Source organism: Haliotis rubra, unplaced genomic scaffold (genome assembly GCF_003918875.1).
Source record: "Haliotis rubra isolate DU_JTF1 unplaced genomic scaffold, ASM391887v1 Scf326, whole genome shotgun sequence".
Taxonomy (NCBI): domain Eukaryota; kingdom Metazoa; phylum Mollusca; class Gastropoda; order Lepetellida; family Haliotidae; genus Haliotis; species Haliotis rubra.
In genome coordinates this window covers 300031-320767 of record NW_025766998.1, presented here as the reverse complement: position 1 = coordinate 320767, position 20737 = coordinate 300031, and the positions used below count along the sequence as shown (strand labels likewise).

Here is a 20737-nt window from a genome sequence, read left to right as displayed (position 1 = left end):
TTTCCACTTGATTGGAGTATGCTAGTAGGTTTTCATCTTACCTGAAGCTGACACGATGTGATATAACTGAAAACTGTTCAGAGATGCATTCAGCTCTCTTCACCCTCATTCTCTGATTTGTGCAGTGTTTGAAACAATGCTTGATCCTGCTACTGATTCAGTTGCAAGGGGGACGTCACGTAGCCCAGTGGTTAAAGTGTTTGCTTGTCACGTCAAAGACCTGGGTTCGATTCCCCACATGGGTACAATGTGTGAATCCCATTTCTGGTGTCCCCACTGTGATACTGCTGGAATATCGCTTTAATATTGCTAACAGCGGTGTAAAGCTAAACTTACTCATTCACTTACGTGCCCAGCACCTGGCTTCAGTGTTTCTTTGTGTTATTTTACATGTTCATTGAAAGATGGAAAGTACCACATGGTCTCTCATCATGACTACTTTAAGGCAGACTATAGATACTCTCCTTTAGGTTTTAGAAACATCTCCAGAATGAATATTGGATTGTGTGGGTTTATTTAATCGTGGTGCACGGCATGATGTTAATACAGAATTATTAAATTAATGTACTGATGATAGGGCTCTGATAATGTGATTGCAGTAATGCACTAATCTTATTAATCTTTTGTAATGGTTTGAATAATTTTGATGTACTGAATTTTGTGAACTGTATATTTGATCCTTTGTCTGTCTCAACCTATTTTCCTCAAATATAGGAAATTGTACTGTAGCGTCTTAAGATCAGCATTTATGACCTTGCAGTTTTGACATGAGTTTGAATGGGACAAGATCCTTACTTACAGAACACAAGTTTTCCGTGAAACATTGAGGACAATATGCACTGACATGATCGGTCACAATGTCACATAACAGATGACTGGACACTCCCAGAGTTGACCTTCAAATATTCGTGTGTTTTGCTAGGGTGCAGATTGACATGTTGACAAGAATTTTGAAGTGACATTTCCAATCAGAGTACATCCTAATCAATGAGTTGTACGAGGTACTGTTTGTACACAAAACAAGGTTCTGTTGACAGTGTTGATGCATGTACCTTGTGTGTTTCTTATAACAAGGGTTTCACAATTGGCCATGCTGTCAGACCAGTTTTTTCATGTATCATTTAAAAAATGGGTCAAAACCAAATGCCAGTGGTAGTGTCCTGATTTGACGAGTGCTGAAATATTGGATTAGTTTTAAATGTAAGGCGTTTCAGTTATGTTCATGTTAAGAAGTATAGATGATGTTTATTGACATGTGTTAAAGATGCTAAAATACTGGCTTTCATTAGGAACAAGTCTTTCTCTCAGACAATAAGTATTTCCCTTTGTGGCCTTGATTCAACATTCTACCATGACTTCAGTAAATACTGGATTGTGATTGGTTAATTAAAGTCATTCCAAGGTGTATAATCCTGTTATATACCCCTGATTTTCCAACATCTCCCAAATATCATTTGGTGACTTAATGCTTACATCCGTTCTCCTGTAAACCTACAAACCGGGTTCAGTTATTATAGCCGAATTAAAATCCTCAGTATTAAACATGGGTTAATTCTGGAATATGAAACTCATTAACACGACCAAATAGTAATTAGATTTACACATACGGATAAAGTTCTGTCCCCAGAAATCTGCCAGTAATACATTCATATTCTTTTATGTATGTTTATATGTCCTGTTATATTAATCATAAGATTATGCAAGGTTTATAAAATTACATCTTTTTTAAGCATGTTAGCATGCAAATTCTTTTCCTGTCACACAACATTACAGTGTTTTACTAATGGATACATCTGATGGTTTACTACAGTACGTGACCAGCTTGTGTCATTTGTAGTTTCAAACACTTGCTCTCTAAGCAAGATATTAGATCAGTTCAAATCGTCCTTTTTGAATTTAAATTGCAGGATTAAAGTCAACATGGAATGGTATATCATTTTGTGAGTGTCTGGACCTGATCGGAGGTAGTTGGTCTAGAGGAGTAGTGACATCATCATTAGTCAGGACCTAGCCGCACATCCTTCATTATCGCTACGTGGTCACATGAACATATAAGGCAATACATACTCATTGCACTGTTTGTCATGAGTCGTTCATACCAGACGAGAAAAACCAGCCATTCTAGCTGGTCACAGACCTGTAATGGCTTGCCATCTTACTAGATGCGTGATCGGCTCTCAAGACGTAGAAAAGCCTGGCATGCATGTGTCATACCAGATTCTGCCAGATTAATCATTTATACATGTCAAAAGTTTGTCTTGTCCAATAAATGTTTTGTGATACGTCCCTCTGATGTAGTGGAGATAAAAGGTCAGCGTACGCCATATTTGGCTTGCAGGGGGATTGAAGGTGTCATGTATGTACACTCAAAGACACGCTCATATCTTCCGAAGAATTGAATTCAGGTCCTCAGGACCATTCAATCACAGCCCTGGGATCTCAACTCGTTCAATGCTATCGAGGTTTCAAAAAACATCTTTGAGTTTTTCGCCTAAATCTGATACTTATACTTTGAAGATGAAAACTTGGGATGTCAGTTCAGGTGATAATTTTGTGCCAGTTTGTTTATGTAATCACAAAGATTGGCTCCCTAAGTCAGTTTCTTGTTCAGCTGAGATGTCCTTTTTAAATTGAACCTTCGAGATTTGAAGTTTTCTTTGGTATTATTTGTGATTTTGAAGATGTGAAATTCAAGCTATTTTGCCCGGAGTAAAAGTTTGCGTAATTATATCTTTATGAGATAGGCTTTGATGCTTAATGTATTCATTAGTCTCTTTGAAGTAAGTCATGCAATATTTATTGTTCGAGTAATGAATTACGTGAAATCAGGCAGAATTCTGTGCAAGGCAAAGATTAAAAGCTGATCTTACTTTCAATTTGCAATGAAAAACATGAGAAAACTTTTGAAATAGCAAACCATTAAGAAAAGCCTTAAAAATATTTCAAAGAACTTAGTGTTCTTGGATACTGAATTCACAGGAGCCATACATGGAAATATTAGTAAACTGCTGATAAGTACAGTTAGTGAACTGATGCAGAATAGCAAGAACTGTTTCCATGGCATCATCGTGATGAACTGTTCTCCTGGTCGGTGTGCATATCAGAAGTAATATCAGTTGAGCTTTATCAAAGTGGATGGTAGTTTATTAGGTGAACATTTGGTTGAAACTGATTGTTTAGTTGGTCTTTGTGTACTAGCAACAACACATGCAGACTTCAATTAGATGTAGATTTCTCTATCACAGAAGCCATTGTGAAATGGACTAATTATGGCACCCTGCATGTAAGTGACAGCACGATGGGTCGACAGGGAGGTCGTTGGGACGGTAGCTGGCTGCGCCCTGCTGATCGCTACGACAGATTTGAAGTGGCACGTTACTGATGGCAAACACAGGCTTTGACGAAATCTATTAATGGTGCTATTGATTGAAGCTATTATTGTTCACCACAGCCTCTCGGAATAAGAATGAATAGATGACCTTTGAGAAGGGGGTATATCGCAATCTGAACGCGACCGACCAATCGAACGATGATCGCTTTGTCTGAAAAAGAAAACAGCTTAGCTCTGATTCTATGACATCACCACCCTGGCTCTCTCTCTCCCTCCCCCCTCCCTTGATTCTGTGGAAATTGGTTGTGGAAGGGAGGCTTTGTGTAGTGTTTGATTGTGTAGCGTGATATACAGGACTGAATGGCAGGGATAAGATAACAGAGGCCGGCCTCGCTGGCTGCGGAGTCTGACAGATGGCCCTTGTTTACTCACCACACAAAGGACTTGGCCTGATCCCTACCTTCTGACGATTGGTAACTTATCTTTTGTGAAATGAAACAATGTTTTCTCTACATATCATGCATATGCTTAGACAGTCCCCTGGAGACCGACCTGCAAGCACGGTTGATATTACCGTCATATATCAATGCATTTTGGAATTAAGATTAAAGTAAGCGCAGAGCATTTGAGCTATAGGGAAATCTGGCAGTCCGTGATCGCTGAGAATGTAAAACTGTATTGATCCTAAGTGTTTCTGACACATCCTCGCAATCATTTCCTTTGTTTAATACTAGCAAATCTACGCAGGACCCTGCATTTTAAGTGATTCATTTAAAATGCTTTTTGCATCAAAGCCGGAAAGGCGCTGGCAGAATTTCTTAGTCAAGATTAATTCGTTTCAGAGTCGATTGACATAATCTTAGTTAATTAGGGCCTATTTCTCTGCACCATTCAAACAGTGGAAAGGGAATTTCTCGTTTTAATTCCTGCACTGAGGATAGAATAGAATATGATAAAATATTTGGTTCTGCTCAATCGTGGAACAGAACAATGTGCGTGTTATCCCATGTGTTAGTGTAGCTGGGACATGTTTGAGCCTCGGTTTTTGTTGAAGAAATTGGAAGTTTTAGGTGTATTTCTTTCTTTTATAATATTGGCATTGCTGGTGTCATTTTCGAAAAACAGGAAAAAATTGTGTCATTTGCAGATGCATTTGTAATTCGAATGCTTATCACGGCTCTTGCATGGACAGTGTATTTAGTGTCATTCTTAAATGTATAACATCTTTAAATGCTTCTGAAAGCTAAGATCCTGTTTTCAGGGGAAAATGTTTGCATCTCAAAATAGTTTCTTTGGTTTCAGAAACTGACATGTTTGTAAGTCGATGTCATAAAACAGATTCCGATCATATGATTGGAAAACATGGAATTTACCATATTTAGCATCTATGTAAATATTCTTGAGTACTTGCCTGAACGTGGGTTGGTAGATAACTTTCAGTACTTATTAGTTTTATTGTATGGGCTTATCCGCTGAGCTTGCCGGACCGAAGAGAATTTTACAAGACTCTTGCTTTGTACAAATAGCTGAATCCGACTTTGTAGTAGAGATCATTTTTCTGACCTCAGAGATTGTGGCAGTAAGTAATGACAGGTTTAGAACAGAGAACTTTGATCATAATGCAAAAAAATGGTTGACTTGACGTGAATTTAGTGCAAAAAGTTCATCCTCGTATTAAGTTGACTTGGAGTGAAATTTCTTACAATGGAAGGGAGATAACTCTTGACTGGCTCTGATTCAGGTTAGTGTTGGTGGGTTAAATGATTGATTGAACTTTCTTCCAGTTTATATAACATCTAAAATATGTTTTTATATTTATTTCAAACTGGATTTAATATTAATGTACTCAAATAGATTCATGTGACAATTCAAATAGTTAGACTTATTTGCAATGGTATGTAATTTAATTATATAACTGATAGCGTTAATGGTTGAGTCTTAGGTATGATAAACAGTTATATCTATCTCCCTTGTTGCTGCTTTCCTTTTTTTTATTCCATTAGCAAAGGTGTGACGGAGTGACATAGATTGTACAAAGGCCAAGTTGCCCCTATCATGTATTGATTTGTCCAGTTATCTGGTTGTAAACTTTGATTGATTAGGTGAGTGGATAGTGAAATCTTGTCAACTTGTCTCAACCAATATGCCAGCCCTCTTGCCCTGTATCCTGATAAGAACGCAGGATTTGTGAATTTTTCTTCGAGCATGTGAAGTTGAATTTTGTTGTCGTTTGCAACTGTTATTGATCTATCAATCAAGATCAGTGATGGAGGTTTTCACCAGATCCCAAATTAAACTGATCTGTCAAACTATAACTGACCAGAAAAATAGATAAAGAATTAGTGAGAAGAAAAACTGTATGCATAACTACTCAAACATGATAAATCATAATTTGACAGTTTAAAGAAACACTTCAGTTTTGTTAGTGAAAGAAACGATACTTCATCAAATCTATCAGAAATTTGATCTGGCTAGATCCATCTCGATGTCATCTGTATAATCTCCAACCTTTTTTTCACATCGGTTTGACATTTTCTTGAATATTTCACCTGGGAATATTATCTGTTTGGGAACACTTTATTTCAGATCTAGCTTTCATTTAATTTGGATTTCAAATTCCATCTATTTACCATTTGTCGTTTCTTAAATATTGGTTTCTGTAATGTGTTTTGCCTGAAATGGGAAAGTAACGGAGAAGTATACTCATATTAATTCTCATCATCCATCACACAATATAAAACAATAACGTGAAACTGGCGAATTATACGTTTAATATTCCTTCATGCCTCAAAATATTACTGCAAAAAAGAAAAGTTCAAATAATATTAATGCTACAGTATGAGCATCGTATTACAAAAACAATCAAGCTGCTTTGTAAGAGAAGAACGATTAATATATGAGAGAGATCTATGACAATGTTTTCCAAGCAGTGAGTTACTTATCAGTGGCAATATGCTTGAAGTAAGGGGAGACTATTAGAGTGGTCACATACACCATGACTGGATGGAGGTGTGACATGTCTTATCAGCTCTGTAGCCATTGAAACAGATCCTGTTGATGACTTTATCAGCCTGGGGTAATGTATATTTAATTGTTCTCAACTGCCAGCTATGTTTCTGCATTTAAGTAGCATAAAATAACGTAATTGTAGCATCTGCCTTGTTTGAAGTTTTAATTCTGTGATGGTTGATAGATTACTGAGTCCCAGCTTTATGGTCAGATAATATCATCATATATATCGACTTTAACTTGTAATATCACAGATTGTAATCATCTAAACAGGAAATCATCTCAAATGCCTATCAATATTTCATGATCGTAGTATGGGGAATATTTGTAAGAATTTTCAGTTCTACTTTTTAATGCAGCTCTGTCATTACAGTATTAATGTGAACGGTTAATATCGATTGGTGGGTTGATTGCTGTGTATATTTGGTTAGTGATAATGTCCATCTTTGTCGGGTGCTTGGCTGTGGTACAGCGATCATGGTACGCTGGCGTGATATGAGGCTGGTGTTGTAATCAGACTGCAGCGACAGCAGTAGCGGGTGGGGACACATATCTATATCACCATATTGAAGCCATGCCATAGGTGCTGTGGTTACCGTAGATGGTTGCTAGATTTATATCTCCAGTTGTGTTGGTCTTGGGCCGACTTTTGTCTTGTAGCTGAGAACTGGCAGATGGCCGTGGCAACACAAAATATGGCTTGGCTTCGGAAATCTGTCGATGTACATTCAATATGTCGTACATGGTATCGAGGTGGAAGCTTTTTCTGCAATGTATTTGTGCAGTTTAAATTGTGTTATTTTTTTTATAGACTTTGTGGCACGTATTGTATTAAGTATTTTATGTTGTCAAATGTGATGGTTTGTGGGTTATATGTGTTGGCGTACGTTGTGATGGAGTCAGTCTGGAGATCAGTGCTGATTACAGGTGTCACTGATGCTGTTGGTGGTCATTCAAGAGCATTTCTCACCTTTCCCGATGGTCTGGGTCAGTGCTCATGCCATCGACCATTAGTCAAGGCAATCATTCCTCACTTGGTGTGTTCAAGGGAGAACATTGTTTTGAATTCTGATGTCCAATAATATACTTTTGGTAATTGAGTAGTGCTTGTATTGTGAGGATTTAAATATTGATAATTCTTGCCTGCTTTACTGATGATGATGTGTCTGTTTCAGGAGAATGATTCAGAGGTCTCTGATGCACAATAACCAACCCTCCGCTTCACAATGATGGAAATAGAGACCGCGACCTGTCTGCCCACCAGTGAGAAGCTTACTGCACACGATAGCCTGTCCTTGAACGCGGTCGCCCAGCACACCTCCGTCTCCCTCACTTCTGCCTTGCACCACTCATCAGTCTTAGAAAGCAGAAGCGTACCTAACAGCAAGATGATTGTGGAATCTTCCAGCCACGAGTCGGAGCCAGCTGTAGCTCAGCCCCTATCCCCAGAATCCCACCAGCTCCAAGAAGAGGCAGCAGACATGACCGGCAACATGGTCAAACCATCCACTGACGATGTCATCACCACAAGCAATAACCTACAACAGTCCGACGAATCTGGGGAGAGCTCGTCCTTGTCCCCTCCCGAAGTCGGGCACCCTGCAACTACCGACCTTGAGACGGGATGCAGCAACAGCCCTCAGTCCATAGAGAGTTGCCCCGAACGTCCGAGGTCAAGGCGAAAACCTACATTAGAGGACATTGTCCGACGCATGAAGACTTCCGAGACATACTGCAGTGACGACAGTGAGGAGGAAATGATGAACGGCTCGCTGACAATCGACATGGCTCGCGGGGGAGCGGACGAGGTTGATGGAGGCTCAACAGATATGAGCTGCCAGGATATGGATGTTAAGGATGGGGATCACTCCCTGCGTCTGTCAGGAGACTCCTTCTGTCGAGCTGGATGGTGAAGACGTACATCACCGGCCACCAAATGGGCTGCAACATCATCTTCCTCCCCACGTCATTGACAATCTGGAGCACCAGAAAGAAAACCAACCCCTCCCGCCTGGAAACATAGGCGGCATGCCTTCCACTATGCCCATGGCTTCCAATATCAGTGAAACTGCTTATTCCCCACACGTGTATGCAGCTTCCAAAATAAACAACTGGTTCCACGGGTCCTTCAACGGTCTGCCCCTCTTTCCATTCCCACCAAGTCCCATGGATCATAGCTTGGCCAGAAAGTATCTTCCATTCGAAACCAAATTAGCTGCTGAGGTGGAGAAGGACTATTTAAAGTGCCAGTTCTGTGAGAGAACATTTCGACGCCAGAAGAATCTGGAGAATCATATCGAGAACACTCACCATGGCAAGGGTCCTGTTCGACGAGCACGCTCCGAGAACGGGAACGACATGTACTTCAAGTGTACCCACTGTCCCTATACTACAAAGCATCAGAGCAATCTCTATGTTCATCTAAGAATACATACAGGTAGGTCTCATTTAGCTGGTCGAGTTTGGTGTTGTTGGGTAGATAGATTGTACCATAAAACAATGATGTCCTTTATGATTTCCCCTTCTGTGATAGGTTAGAGTAAAGTGGAGTTACACAATAGGCAGACCGAATACTCACTCACTCACTCACTCTGTAACACAGGATGGTGTTTGGATTAAAACTTGTAACCAGTGGATTTGAGCTTGACCATTTCCACTGGGCCGCTTCCACTGGGCCGCCTTTCTTGATTTTGGGATCAGTTCTGATATTAGATAAATTCTGTTATAGTCATGGAATTCATAACATTATTGCAGTGATGAATTTTTAATTTTGGATATTAAATTTTATGTGCTTCCAAAATTTGGATGGTCTTTTGCTCGGTTTTATGACCATATAAGGAATATTTTGTGTCACTAAGCTAGTTTTGCTTTTTATTAACATGAGTATACACAGGTGACTCTTCTAAATTATGTCTCAAACTACAAATAAACACATTCTTGTTCCGTTAATCTTAAAGTTGCTGTAATTATTTGAGTTGTATATTTTGTGTTTGTTTATGAACTGCTGATGCGGCAGTTTCCCCCCTCATCTTCCCCGACAACCATGTCGGTATTCCCTTCATTGCTCCTGTTTGTCAGCCATGTTTGTGGACCGTGCATGTTTCCCCACCACCGGCTCATACCTACCTGTGAAAAGTAAATTATTTTGTCCTATTTTCCAACTTTCTCTTAAATATCCGAGCAAACAAACATTGAAATATTTGACTTCTTGTTTTTATTTTTTTTCCTACATTCTTTGTTATTTGACCTGCCTTGCTATCGCGAAAGTTAGTCAACTTTTACAGATGTTTTACCGAAGTGGCATCTTCAGGATTTAAAAGAAACGATTCATGGAAATAAGCTTGTACTTATTTGAAGAAGTTAGTTGAACTTAATTGTATAAGATAAACAGAGGTGAAGTTTGTATGAGGAGTTGTTTGAGTTTCTCGCTGTTTCGGATATGACAGCAGCAAGTCATGTTTGAAATAGATGTAGAATATTTGTTGTATTTATTTGCACCACACATTCCTAAGGAAATGGTGTACTTTTGTTGGAAGTCATGTTGAGCATCATCTGGGGATCAGAGAATATATACTACTCAAAATAGTGAAAGAAGACCTGATTCTTTCATATTACTGTTTATTCAGTCATGCAATAGCTGTATTAATTTCAATGTATTAAGCGGTCTTTACTTATTTGGAGTAGTATATTAAGACAAAAGGATGCCCTTTGAGATAAGTTTTATTTTATATCACTACATTTAGGAAATTGAATTATTAATATTAACATTAATTATTGACATTTTCTCTGCTTGATCTGTGGTTTCTGTGCTTGCAGAGCTTTCATATCTGATAGTGAAAGAAATTGTAGACTTTAGTTCCTTATCCAGCGAATGAGTGAATGGATTTGTTAAAAGCGGCTTTGAACAGTATTCCAGTAGGCTCACTCACTCACTCACTCACTCACTCACTCACTCACTCTGCTTTACCTATGTGTCACCTGTCTGCATTACCTATGTGCCTCCTGTCTGCTTTACCTATGTGTCACCTGTCTACTTTACCTGTGTCACCTGTCTGTTTTACCTATGTGTCACCTGTCTGTTTTACCTATGTGTCACCTGTCTGTTTTACCTATGTGTCACCTGTCTGCTTTACCTATGTCACCTGTCTGTTTTACCTATGTGTCACCTGTCTGTTTTACCTATGTGTCACCTGTCTGCTTTTACCTGTGTCACCTGTCTGCTTTACCTATGTGTCACCTGTCTGTTTTACCTATGTGTCACCTGTCTGTTTTATCTATGTGTCACCTGTCTGCTTTACCTATGTGTCACCTGTCTGCATTACCTATGTTCCTCCTGTCTGCTTTACCTATGTGTCACCTGTCTGCATTACCTATGTGCCTCCTGTCTGCTTTACCTATGTGTCACCTGTCTGTTTTACCTATGTGTCACCTGTCTGCTTTACCTATGTGTCACCTGTCTGCATTACCTATGTGCCTCCTGTCTGCTTTACCCATGTGTCACCTGTCTGCTTTACATGTGTGTCATCTGTCTGCTTTACCTATGTGTCACCTGTCTGTTTTTACTAATACCTGTCTTTTCACCTGTCTATTCATCTGTTTGTCTTTCTCCCCAGGTGAACGACCCTACATCTGCGGAGCCTGTGGAGTTCAATACAGTCAGAGTCACAGCCTCAAGAGTCACATCATCAACAAACATGATGGCATCATGTCCTACTACATCAAAGAGAAGCGAACACGGTCCCCTCGCGGCATGGGCTACATGGCCACCCAGGTCCTCCCAGAGTCCCCCCATGTTCAAGATGCCCACTCCTCCAATCATGTCTCCCCACATGAACCAGCAAGCCAACATAGATCTCGCTGCCAAAACCATGGAAATAGCCAAGAGCGCTATAGAGAATATGGTATCTCAGCCTCTTCCCATTAACAAGTCTAGTCCACACATCTCAGTCAATGGGCATGCTTCCCCGCACTACGCAGATCTGCCACACAACCGCAGCCCGGGCTCGCTGCCCCAGACCCCGGGGAATGGCCATTTGCCCACCAGTCACCCCTCGACCCCGGCATTCCCCACCAGCACCCCGTCACAGATCAACAACCTTCTGGAAGAATCCTGCGGAGCCATCGACCTTAGCAAGAAGACAAGCTTGAAGGAGCACATGTTCAACTCAATCCACGATAAATACAACCGCTTCCATGATAAGGCCACTTGCAGCAACTGCATGCATGGCGCTAAACTGCGAATGCTGCGTCTGAACGTCGTACGCATGTTGAGCATCCTGGTCCCGAATTTGAATTTTGAGGAGAAGGGAATCAGTGCAGACAGCGACTCTGTGGACGAATTGTTGCAGGACGTCATCGAGAGCAACACTCACGAGGAGGATATGGCAGAGTAGTTCTAGACTGGGAGATATGGATGGATGGTATGGACCCTGAAGTTCAGATGCCATACTCAATCTGCAATGACCTGATAGACTTGCTGATGGTTTAGACTCTGTTTGATCCCCAGATTGGCATGGAGCTACCGTTCAAGGTCAAGCATTAGCAGTCTCTTGTTCCTTTCTGACTCATTTCTGGGCTGGTGCAAGTCGGACTCCAGGATTAAAGGACATCTTGGTATTTTTGGACTTTCGCTAAAGATCAAATCAAGTGCTGAATATTTTACTGAAAACTGTCTCCAAAGAGCACATTGGTTTTGATGTGCTTTGACCTTGGTGCATGAGGTTCTCCTATTGGAGACAGTGCAATACCATCTGGGTACTTACACCACATCAGACGTAGCTACCAAACAGCCTCATCGCTCGCTGAACACACTGTTTGCCTCAGCGACACACATATCCAACAGCCATATCTCAAACGTGTAATAATCTCAGTATATATCTCATTGTGTCATCTATATATATATATATATTATATATATATTGTGTGTGTTTGGTTTTGAACACACATTCCTGTCACAAGACTTGGACCAAGATTGAGTATTTTGATAGTGCCAGAGTATTAGAGATATTTTGGACATAAACATATCCATTCCTTTGTTTCTTGGCTTTTAGGCCGACCAAGGTTTGTCAAACTACTTGTTGCCATGACAACTGTTATTCACCAATCCAAATCATCATCATTGTTTTCTTCATCCAACCAGAGCGAGGCATTCCTGTTTGTCATCCAATCAGAATTCAGAACCATACTAGATGCTTGAAGCATTCCATTTGACCTTGCACAAAACCAAAGTTGTAAATGTTGGAATCCAAAATCCATTTATTCTATATATGAATCATGATGTATATTTCTAATTGTGGTAGGGGTGAGGCCAGCATTGTAATCTTCCCTCCTCCCCTCTCCCCTCCCCCCCCCAGATGTGGATACTTTGTGCCCTTATACCCAGGAACTAACCCTGTGTACTTAATGGTTGTGAGATTAGCTTGGTAGGAATCCTAGGTCAGTGTAGTCACCTCGTCCTGTCGTCGGTAGAACCAGTGGTAGAAGTAGCCTTGTTGAAATGTTGAAGTGTCTCTTCTTGACTTGATGAACTTTCTGTCCTATGCTGAAGCAATAACAGAGAGGTGCAGCTGATATATCCCATTGCAAACTTAGAGAAAAATCTCTGTAAGATTTTCCTATTTAAACTGCTAGCAAAGTTAATTATATTTTTATAATCTGTGTTCGTGCCCCTGATCGGTCTTGTGTGTATATTTCTCCTATATGTCTTCCGTCTAGGAAAGGGGCCCTATCTGTGCTGAGGTTTCCATGGAGTTGACAACAGTTTATCGGTTACCTAGCAACCAGGGTTGTGAGAATCCCTCTGCCTTGAGGTAATACTGCCGAGAGCAGTCTAACTTGATTACTGATGATAATGATGATAATGAAATGTGCTTATTTTGAAATTTTGATATGTGGACATAGCTTTAACTAGACAGCGTCCCTTAAAGATTTCCTCATAGTGTGTTGTCGTCTACTCGTCGTGTTCGTGAAAAGGCCGACTATGCCAAAGGTCCTTGTTGACAGTTTGTCATACTTAGTGCTTAATGAATTCATAGTATTATATTTTGATGACATCCCACCTATATATCCTAATCAAGTCACATGATGGTCACATGACTTCTATTATTGTTCATCATCCCGTCGTGCTAGTCGTAGTCGCACCTGCCCCGCCCCCTCCCACCCCAGTTGTACATCACTGTCATTTTGTTATACTTTGTATTGTGTCATGGATTGTCCCAATGTTATTTGGTGGCCCAAATAGCGTACCGGTGCTTACTCCCATTGGTCATCTATTGTTGAGGGTATCACGGTTGGTCACGTGGAAACAGTGCATGTCAGTATTTATTTCATTATTTTTTTCCATATAAGAGAAACTAACAATCAAAATATCATTCTCATTTCTCAGAATCCATAGCTAACAAATATAGTTAACATCAAATCATGACATCCGAAATCAAAATCCAGTGAGGTTGTTATTCTGAGTTTTGGAAGCTCCCCACACATCCCACATCAGGATGTATCTTTATCATTCCCATCATGCAGTGGAATCTCTGCTTCCTCAACAGGGTACCGATACAAACTATCGCTTTAAAATATACGGTCTTACACCCAATTTGACATTTTGTTATGAGATACCTTTTCCAACTTGATACTCATTTCTCTTTAGTGAAAATCATTCAGTTTGTTGTGAAAATATCAAATATTGCCAATATTTTACGATTTAGTAAAGTCTTTTTGCATGTGTTTTTGATAATGTTTTAGCGTTTTACACTGTAAAAGCAAATCTACTTATGTGAAGAATATGTACTTAATGCATGAAGAATGTCTACGTTCATTCTTGTGTGTAACACCACCGAATATTTTACCTATCTACAATGTTACTTAATTCCAACTTGCATTTACTGCTGATGTAATACTTGCCTTTCTTCTTCTATGGTGACCAACCAGTGGCCAATTTCATATGTCATCACAGAGTTGTTATTTGTTTCTCTTGTATATTCTGTCTTTTATTTGAAGATGTATTGAAGTTTTAGTCATATACCTTATGTTTTTGATCACGTCAGACTCAAGTTCTAGACAATGTCGTACAATGGCCAGGTCTGACATACAACGCCATTGCTATGATTGTTGGTTGTTTTTGTCTACAAATTGAGGGTTTTTTTGTTTTTGTTTTGTGAGATACCCAGGTTAACAAAATGTAGTTGTCCGATGACTGAGTAGTGCAATTTGTTCCCACCAAAACCGGTTCATGTGTTCGTTAAAACAATCTAGTCTTTTCGTGGTCGCCGTCACCATGGCAACCAACTCATCACTGCATCTCAGTTTCAGTCATTCTGATTAGTAAGCAGTTATCCCCCTTTTAAAATGCAACCTACGTTGTTGTCCCCCTTTGTATACTTCATATCGAGAGTTGTCCCCCTTTTGTTAAGGTAGTATTATTCACATGGAAAATATTCCATGATATTCCTCACAGTGTATGTGAAGAGTCACTTTATTGACTGTGCTGTTGTAAGTATTAAATAGGAAGACGCCATTTTTGTTTCGTATATCTCTCAGACCCTGTATTCATAATTCTGACAAAATAGACATAAGACATAAGTTTTGGCTGAAATTAAACACATTGTGTGAAAGCAAGAAAAGATATGTATGTAAGTATATGAAAATGTTCCAGAAGTTATTTTGTCTGTATCTGACGAGCTATTCAGCCAAATATTTCAATCAGGGAATTATGGGAAACATTGAAATGCAAAATGGCGTCCTAATTGTAACCAAAGGGCTGACGTCTGTTGTGTACTATTCAGCTAGAGTCGATATCATATCATTTTTGTCACACATTCCTAAGTTCATTTCCTCAAAGACATGTTTATATTTGACTTGAGTTCTCAGTGTCCCATCAGAACGGTGTAATGTGTGTGTTAGTGTGTGTGTGTTGCATGTGTGTGATCCCACGCCTCTCTAGATCAAGTATATTACTGTCTACAGTTCACGAATCAAATATGATTGTCGCACTCTCTGTGTCAAAGATATTTTGAAATGATGTAAATGTTGATTCCCACCAAAATTCGAATGCCTTAAATTGTTTCATTGTTTTGTTTCCTGAGATGAATATAACGGATGGAACAAGTCGGGCCCTAGACTTTGCTCAGTCTGAACATCATCGGAAAACTGCTTCGTCGGCCAGCGTGGCGCGAACGGGGTCACTTAACAAATTGTTTTCCGATGTCTCTTGTGAAAACATCCTTTAGCTAGCTTTGGGTATGTCCATTCTGTCCATTCGAAATTGTGTGAAACTGACCATCAAATGGGAGACGAGACAGGCCAGTTTATGAGAAGTCGTTTCGGTGAAGCCGTTACCAGTTGAATTTGAAACACAAGGTTTGTGATAGGGGATTATGTTTGATGTCAGGTTGAGAGTTTCATGCAGTACCCAGAGCTGGTAGCAAGGTCATTGTGTCGGTTGTGTGAACCGATTGGATACCAGGCAAGGTTCAGATTCGCAAAGCATAGGGTCTTCGTATGGCATCAAGACTAGGCTCAAAGTCTGTCTGAGAATTATACTTTAAGATTGTAACATTGTGGCTAAAAGCACTGTTTCTAATGTATGCAAATTATAACGCAATCTGTAAATGAATATTGATATTTTCTTCTGCAATATATGAGATATGTTATTATGAACGCATGTGTGTGTCCGGGTTTTGACACAAGGAGCTAAAAACTGAATCTGTTTTCATGTTATATACACCTGTCTCCCAAATGTATTATGTTGTTTTACTTCGTTGGAGGTTATTCTTTTGAATAATCTCAACATGTTCAAAGCAATACTGCTAATGATCTACTTTTTTTGAGATTGTTTTATTGTTCCATTATGACCCCATCATTATGCATGTCACAAGATGCTGTTTATATTCCATGCAAATTTTCTAAACCTACTACAGCTGATCCTACTGACTGAAAACTATTTCCTTTTTATCACCTAGCCTGTTGAAATTAATCTATATTTTTAGAAATTGTTGACACAATGCTGTGGTTTGAAGCCGTAAGCAAACAGAATTACATCGGAGAATTTTCATGTTTGACATGTAATATATTCTTGACAAAACCTGTGTCGTAAGTGGAGCACCTGAGTTGATTTGAACTTCCGAAAAATGCCTAGAGTTCTTCCAAGTGCGTGTGTTGTTGTTGACCTTTGTCTAAACCCGGACGGTTGAGTCGACTGATTCTTCCAGGATTGGAGATGACAAGAAGTCTATTCCATGTCGTGCTGACGCCCTCGGACGCCGGACGCTGTTATATGGCAATAACCTGTATTTAGTATTAAGGTCTATTTTCGTAATAGATCCCTTTGTATAAGGCTTGTCCACTGCTGCGAATTAAATTTATTTTCTAAGGATACAACCTTTGATATTGAATCAATCATGTTTCCATTTATGTGTGCATTTAGACATTTTTTTCCCTCCTGACTTATGGCATGGATGCCAAAAAACCAACTGTTTCCAAAGGTGCATTTATTGTCTAGAATCTCAAATTCTATCGTCTTTTCTGTGTGTCTGTAGGTGGGAGTTACCTCCCCTTAGTTGTGATTGGAGAAATTGTTGTGAGAGAATGCCATAAGTTCTCGTGTTGTGTGTGTCTAGTTTCTCTGTTCATACAAAGGCCACAAGTCCTCGGACATATTTTCCTATATGAAAATTGGTTGTTACAAATTTACTTGGAAGACACAAGTCCTACATCAAGTGCTTGAAATCATATTTTACATGAGACCAAAAGTGCTTCGACATTTTGTATTGTTATGGCAACTACAAGTTCTATAATCTGCTGTGCTAACATTTGACCAATTACTAACCATGGTCAGTATATGCTTTCTTCAAACTCAAATCTAATTATGGAATCAAAAAGTCAATAAATTTTCAAATCATGTGTAATTATTGTAAACATACATCAAAAGTTTGGCCAAGTCACAGGACTGTTTCTAGAAAACTATTCAAGTGTTATGAATATTTGTTTTATCAGCAGCTTCAGTGCTGTTAATTTGTTGTCAAGATGGTAGTATTTGTTCTGTTGCCCCGAGAAAACCACAAGAGGTCAATTTTCTCTCATTGTCTGTGGTTGTTAGCGTTGCTAACATCAATCCAACCAATGACAAAGCGAGAAACTGCCGAGTGTATATTTTGTCGAAATGTCTTCCTGCTAAGTGTGATGTGTTCCTTAGAATTCTGTATTTGATGGTGTGCAATTATGCTAGAGAAATGTACAAGTTAAGGTTGTATTTTATCACAGTTCTGTTCTATAGTAATGTGTATATAGTGAAGAGACTTGTTAGTCTTTGTGTTACTGTAGCTAAACTGATTGAGTCGACACGCTTGTATTCCCACGATATTGCCTCGATTGTATCTACTTAATGATCGCGCACTTGTTTAGTCCTGCCGTCATCTCCAGGGTTGTACTTTTCGCCATGAGTGTTGGATGCGGCTCACTCCACTGTCTGTTTGTCTTCATAGATTTTGAGTTCCGATCAGTTCTACTGCCGCTGCTGCTGCCGTTGCCGCGTTGTTCTGTCTCCGAGTATTTGGACAGGAAGCTAGTTCATTCCATATTGTCTCAAGTTATTTTAGAATTTATTTAGTTGTTTAGTTTTGAGAGCCTTTGTTATAGGTCTTATTGTTTGATGCCCCTGTTGATGCTAACATTCGTAGTCTGTCGTCATGGCAATATACTCCTTTTCACTTTTCACGATGGAAATGGTTTCGGTAATTAATCTTTACTTATCATCTTTAATGTTTGAAAAATCCTTTGAAAAACTTGAACCCGTATCAGTGTTTTCATTTGAAATGTTTTGATATTGATTTTTTAAAAATTGTCAGAATAGTTCAAGTTAAAAGGTTGATCGATGTCATGGCAACAGAGACTTATGTTTCATCAGCACGGTGGTTTATGTGTTTTTTTACCGGTGTGTATTGAATTATTCTAAACTGTGTAGACTGTTCCAATGAAACATCCTGCCTCATTCCTCTCTCACTCACTCTCCAAAACACGTCGTCTATAATCCTGTCGCCAGTCGATCCTTTTTTACACACAGTATATGCTGAAAAGTAGCCATGTCCCTTCATGCCGATCTCATCTTTTGTTGCCCATTGCTGTTAAATAGCATTTATTTGAATATGGTGCTTGAGAGTATGTATATATTATACACAGTTTATTACGTTACGTTTGCTGCAACATGTAATACTTATTGAACCCAAGGAGAGGGAGAGAGAGAGACTTCGAAGTTGTGAAACTATACGGATATAGCTTAAACATTTCTCATTTAAACACAGGGAAATCCAAGTTCTTTGGGTTTGGTTTGGTCAAAGGGAGACAACTCCCGTTTGCCCGATTAACCTTGGTCAGTGAGATTATGGAATGATGAAAGCAGGTCTCGTTGTAGCAGTCTACACAGAAGTGGCCATGTTTAGTCCTACCTCAAGAGGAACTGATTTTAATGAGTTAGTTAATTTGTTAAGTCTGTTTTTTATTCTGTTCGAGGACCCGTTGCAGTGGATGTGTACATATCAGATTTGAAGACTTGGCAAACAAGCCATTTTTTTTTGGGCTTCTAGTGGATGCTTGGTCTTGTATTGTTATGTAGATGTTCGTACAACCAGTTGTAAGTTGTGACGCAATCTATGTGTAGATGATAGTTCAAAATAAAGAGTACATCTGAAAACTACTTCCACTTTTGTTGTACTTGATGAGAACTAGATTCCAAGGGAACCATCAGCTGTTGTGATGGATGCCACCCACTTGGTGGGGTACAGTCGATGGATGCCACCCACTTGGTGGGGTACAGTCGATGGATGACACCACTTGGTGGGGTACAGTCGATGGATGCCACCCACTTGGTGGGGTAGAGTCGATGGATGACACCCACTTGGTGGGGTACAGTCGATGGATGCCACCCACTTGGTGGGGTACAGTCGATGGGTGACATCCACTTGGTGGGGCACAGTTGATGGATGACACCCACTTGGTGGGGCGATGGATGACACCCACTTGGTGGGGCACAGTTGATGGATGACACCCACTTGGTGGGGTACAGTCGATGGATGACATCCACTTGGTGGGGTACAGTCGATGGATGACATCCACTTGGTGGGGTACAGTCGATGGATGACACCCACTTGGTGGGGTACAGTCGATGGATGACCGCCACTACAGTCGATGGATGCCACCCACTTGGTGGGGGTACAGTCGATGGATGACACCCACTTGGTGGGGCACAGTCGATGGATGACACCCACTTGGTGGAGTACAGTTGATGGATGACACCCACTTGGTGGGGTACAGTCGATGGATGACACCCACTTGGTGGGGTACAGTTGATGGATGACACCCACTTGGTGGGGTACAGTCGATGGATGACACCCACTTGGTGGGGTACAGTCACAAGGCGAATGTCCTGGGTTTGAGGAAATAACATTCGAAGATCAACCATTGTCATGGACTCTGCCCACTTGATGTGGCAGATAGTCGTTGCAAGGCAACCGATTATCACAAGGCCCCCTTGGTAGTGGTCACAAGGTGGCAGTCCAGGATGCCAAGCATAGATATAGGGTGCATTATGTTAAATTAACACAACATAAAACCTCTCATTCACATTCCCAAATTACATAGATCGATGCTCTTGATGTCGATCACTGGATAGTCTGGGCCAGACTCCACTATTTACAGATCACAGACATACAGCTGGAATATTGCTGAGTGCGGCATTAAACAACAAACATTCACATTCCACTAGTTTGTTATGAATGGGTGGTTGGTCACGCTATCAACCATTGGTTTGGTTGTTCCAGTTAACATCTGATTCCACGTCACTGTGGTATATTGCTGTTACTGGTGATATTGCTGAATCTGGCATGACGTAACATGACCCGATGATGTGGATCCCAACCACCTGCTGACGTCATGGTCATGCCAAGGTTCATTACAGTTTGACAAGAATCAGAACATATTGTTATGAAGGGGAAATACCTGTCAAGAAAACTAGATGTTTCTCAGTTTTGCCCCAGTGATGTAATTCATGGTAACAAGATCAACCTTGCCTGCGTTAGTGAGTCAAGTGACCAGGATGGACTCCCATCAGAGTGAGTGAGTAAGTATGGTTTCATGCCGCTTTTAGCAATATTCCAGCAATTTCACGGCGGGGACACCAGAAATGGGCTTCTCACATTGTACCCATGTGGGGAATCAAACCCAGGTCTTCAGTGTGACGAGCCGGATGCTTTAACAACCCCACCACCAGTGTGTGAAATAGTTTCCAAATTTTGCTAGCCACTCTAGCTAGCTATGCCAACCCACAACATAATTCAATAGCCTGAAATTTGAATGTAGACATGGGTTTCATCATTAAGCTGCTAATATGATGAACATTTATATCAGGCC

At 40.2% G+C, this 20737-nt stretch overlaps 1 protein-coding gene across 1 annotated transcript in view; it reads left to right on the top strand.

Moving 5' to 3' along the window:
• Window positions 1-19025, top strand: part of LOC124283978 (zinc finger protein 473 homolog) — a 47047-nt gene extending 28022 nt beyond the window's left edge. The window contains 4 exon segments of the mRNA XM_046720030.1: window positions 7516-8196; window positions 8228-8777; window positions 10954-11239; window positions 11241-19025. Coding sequence (XP_046575986.1) covers window positions 7567-8196; window positions 8228-8777; window positions 10954-11239; window positions 11241-11733 — 1959 coding nt within the window. The 5' untranslated portion in view covers window positions 7516-7566 and the 3' untranslated portion in view covers window positions 11734-19025.
• Window positions 19026-20737: the final 1712 nt, after the last annotated feature.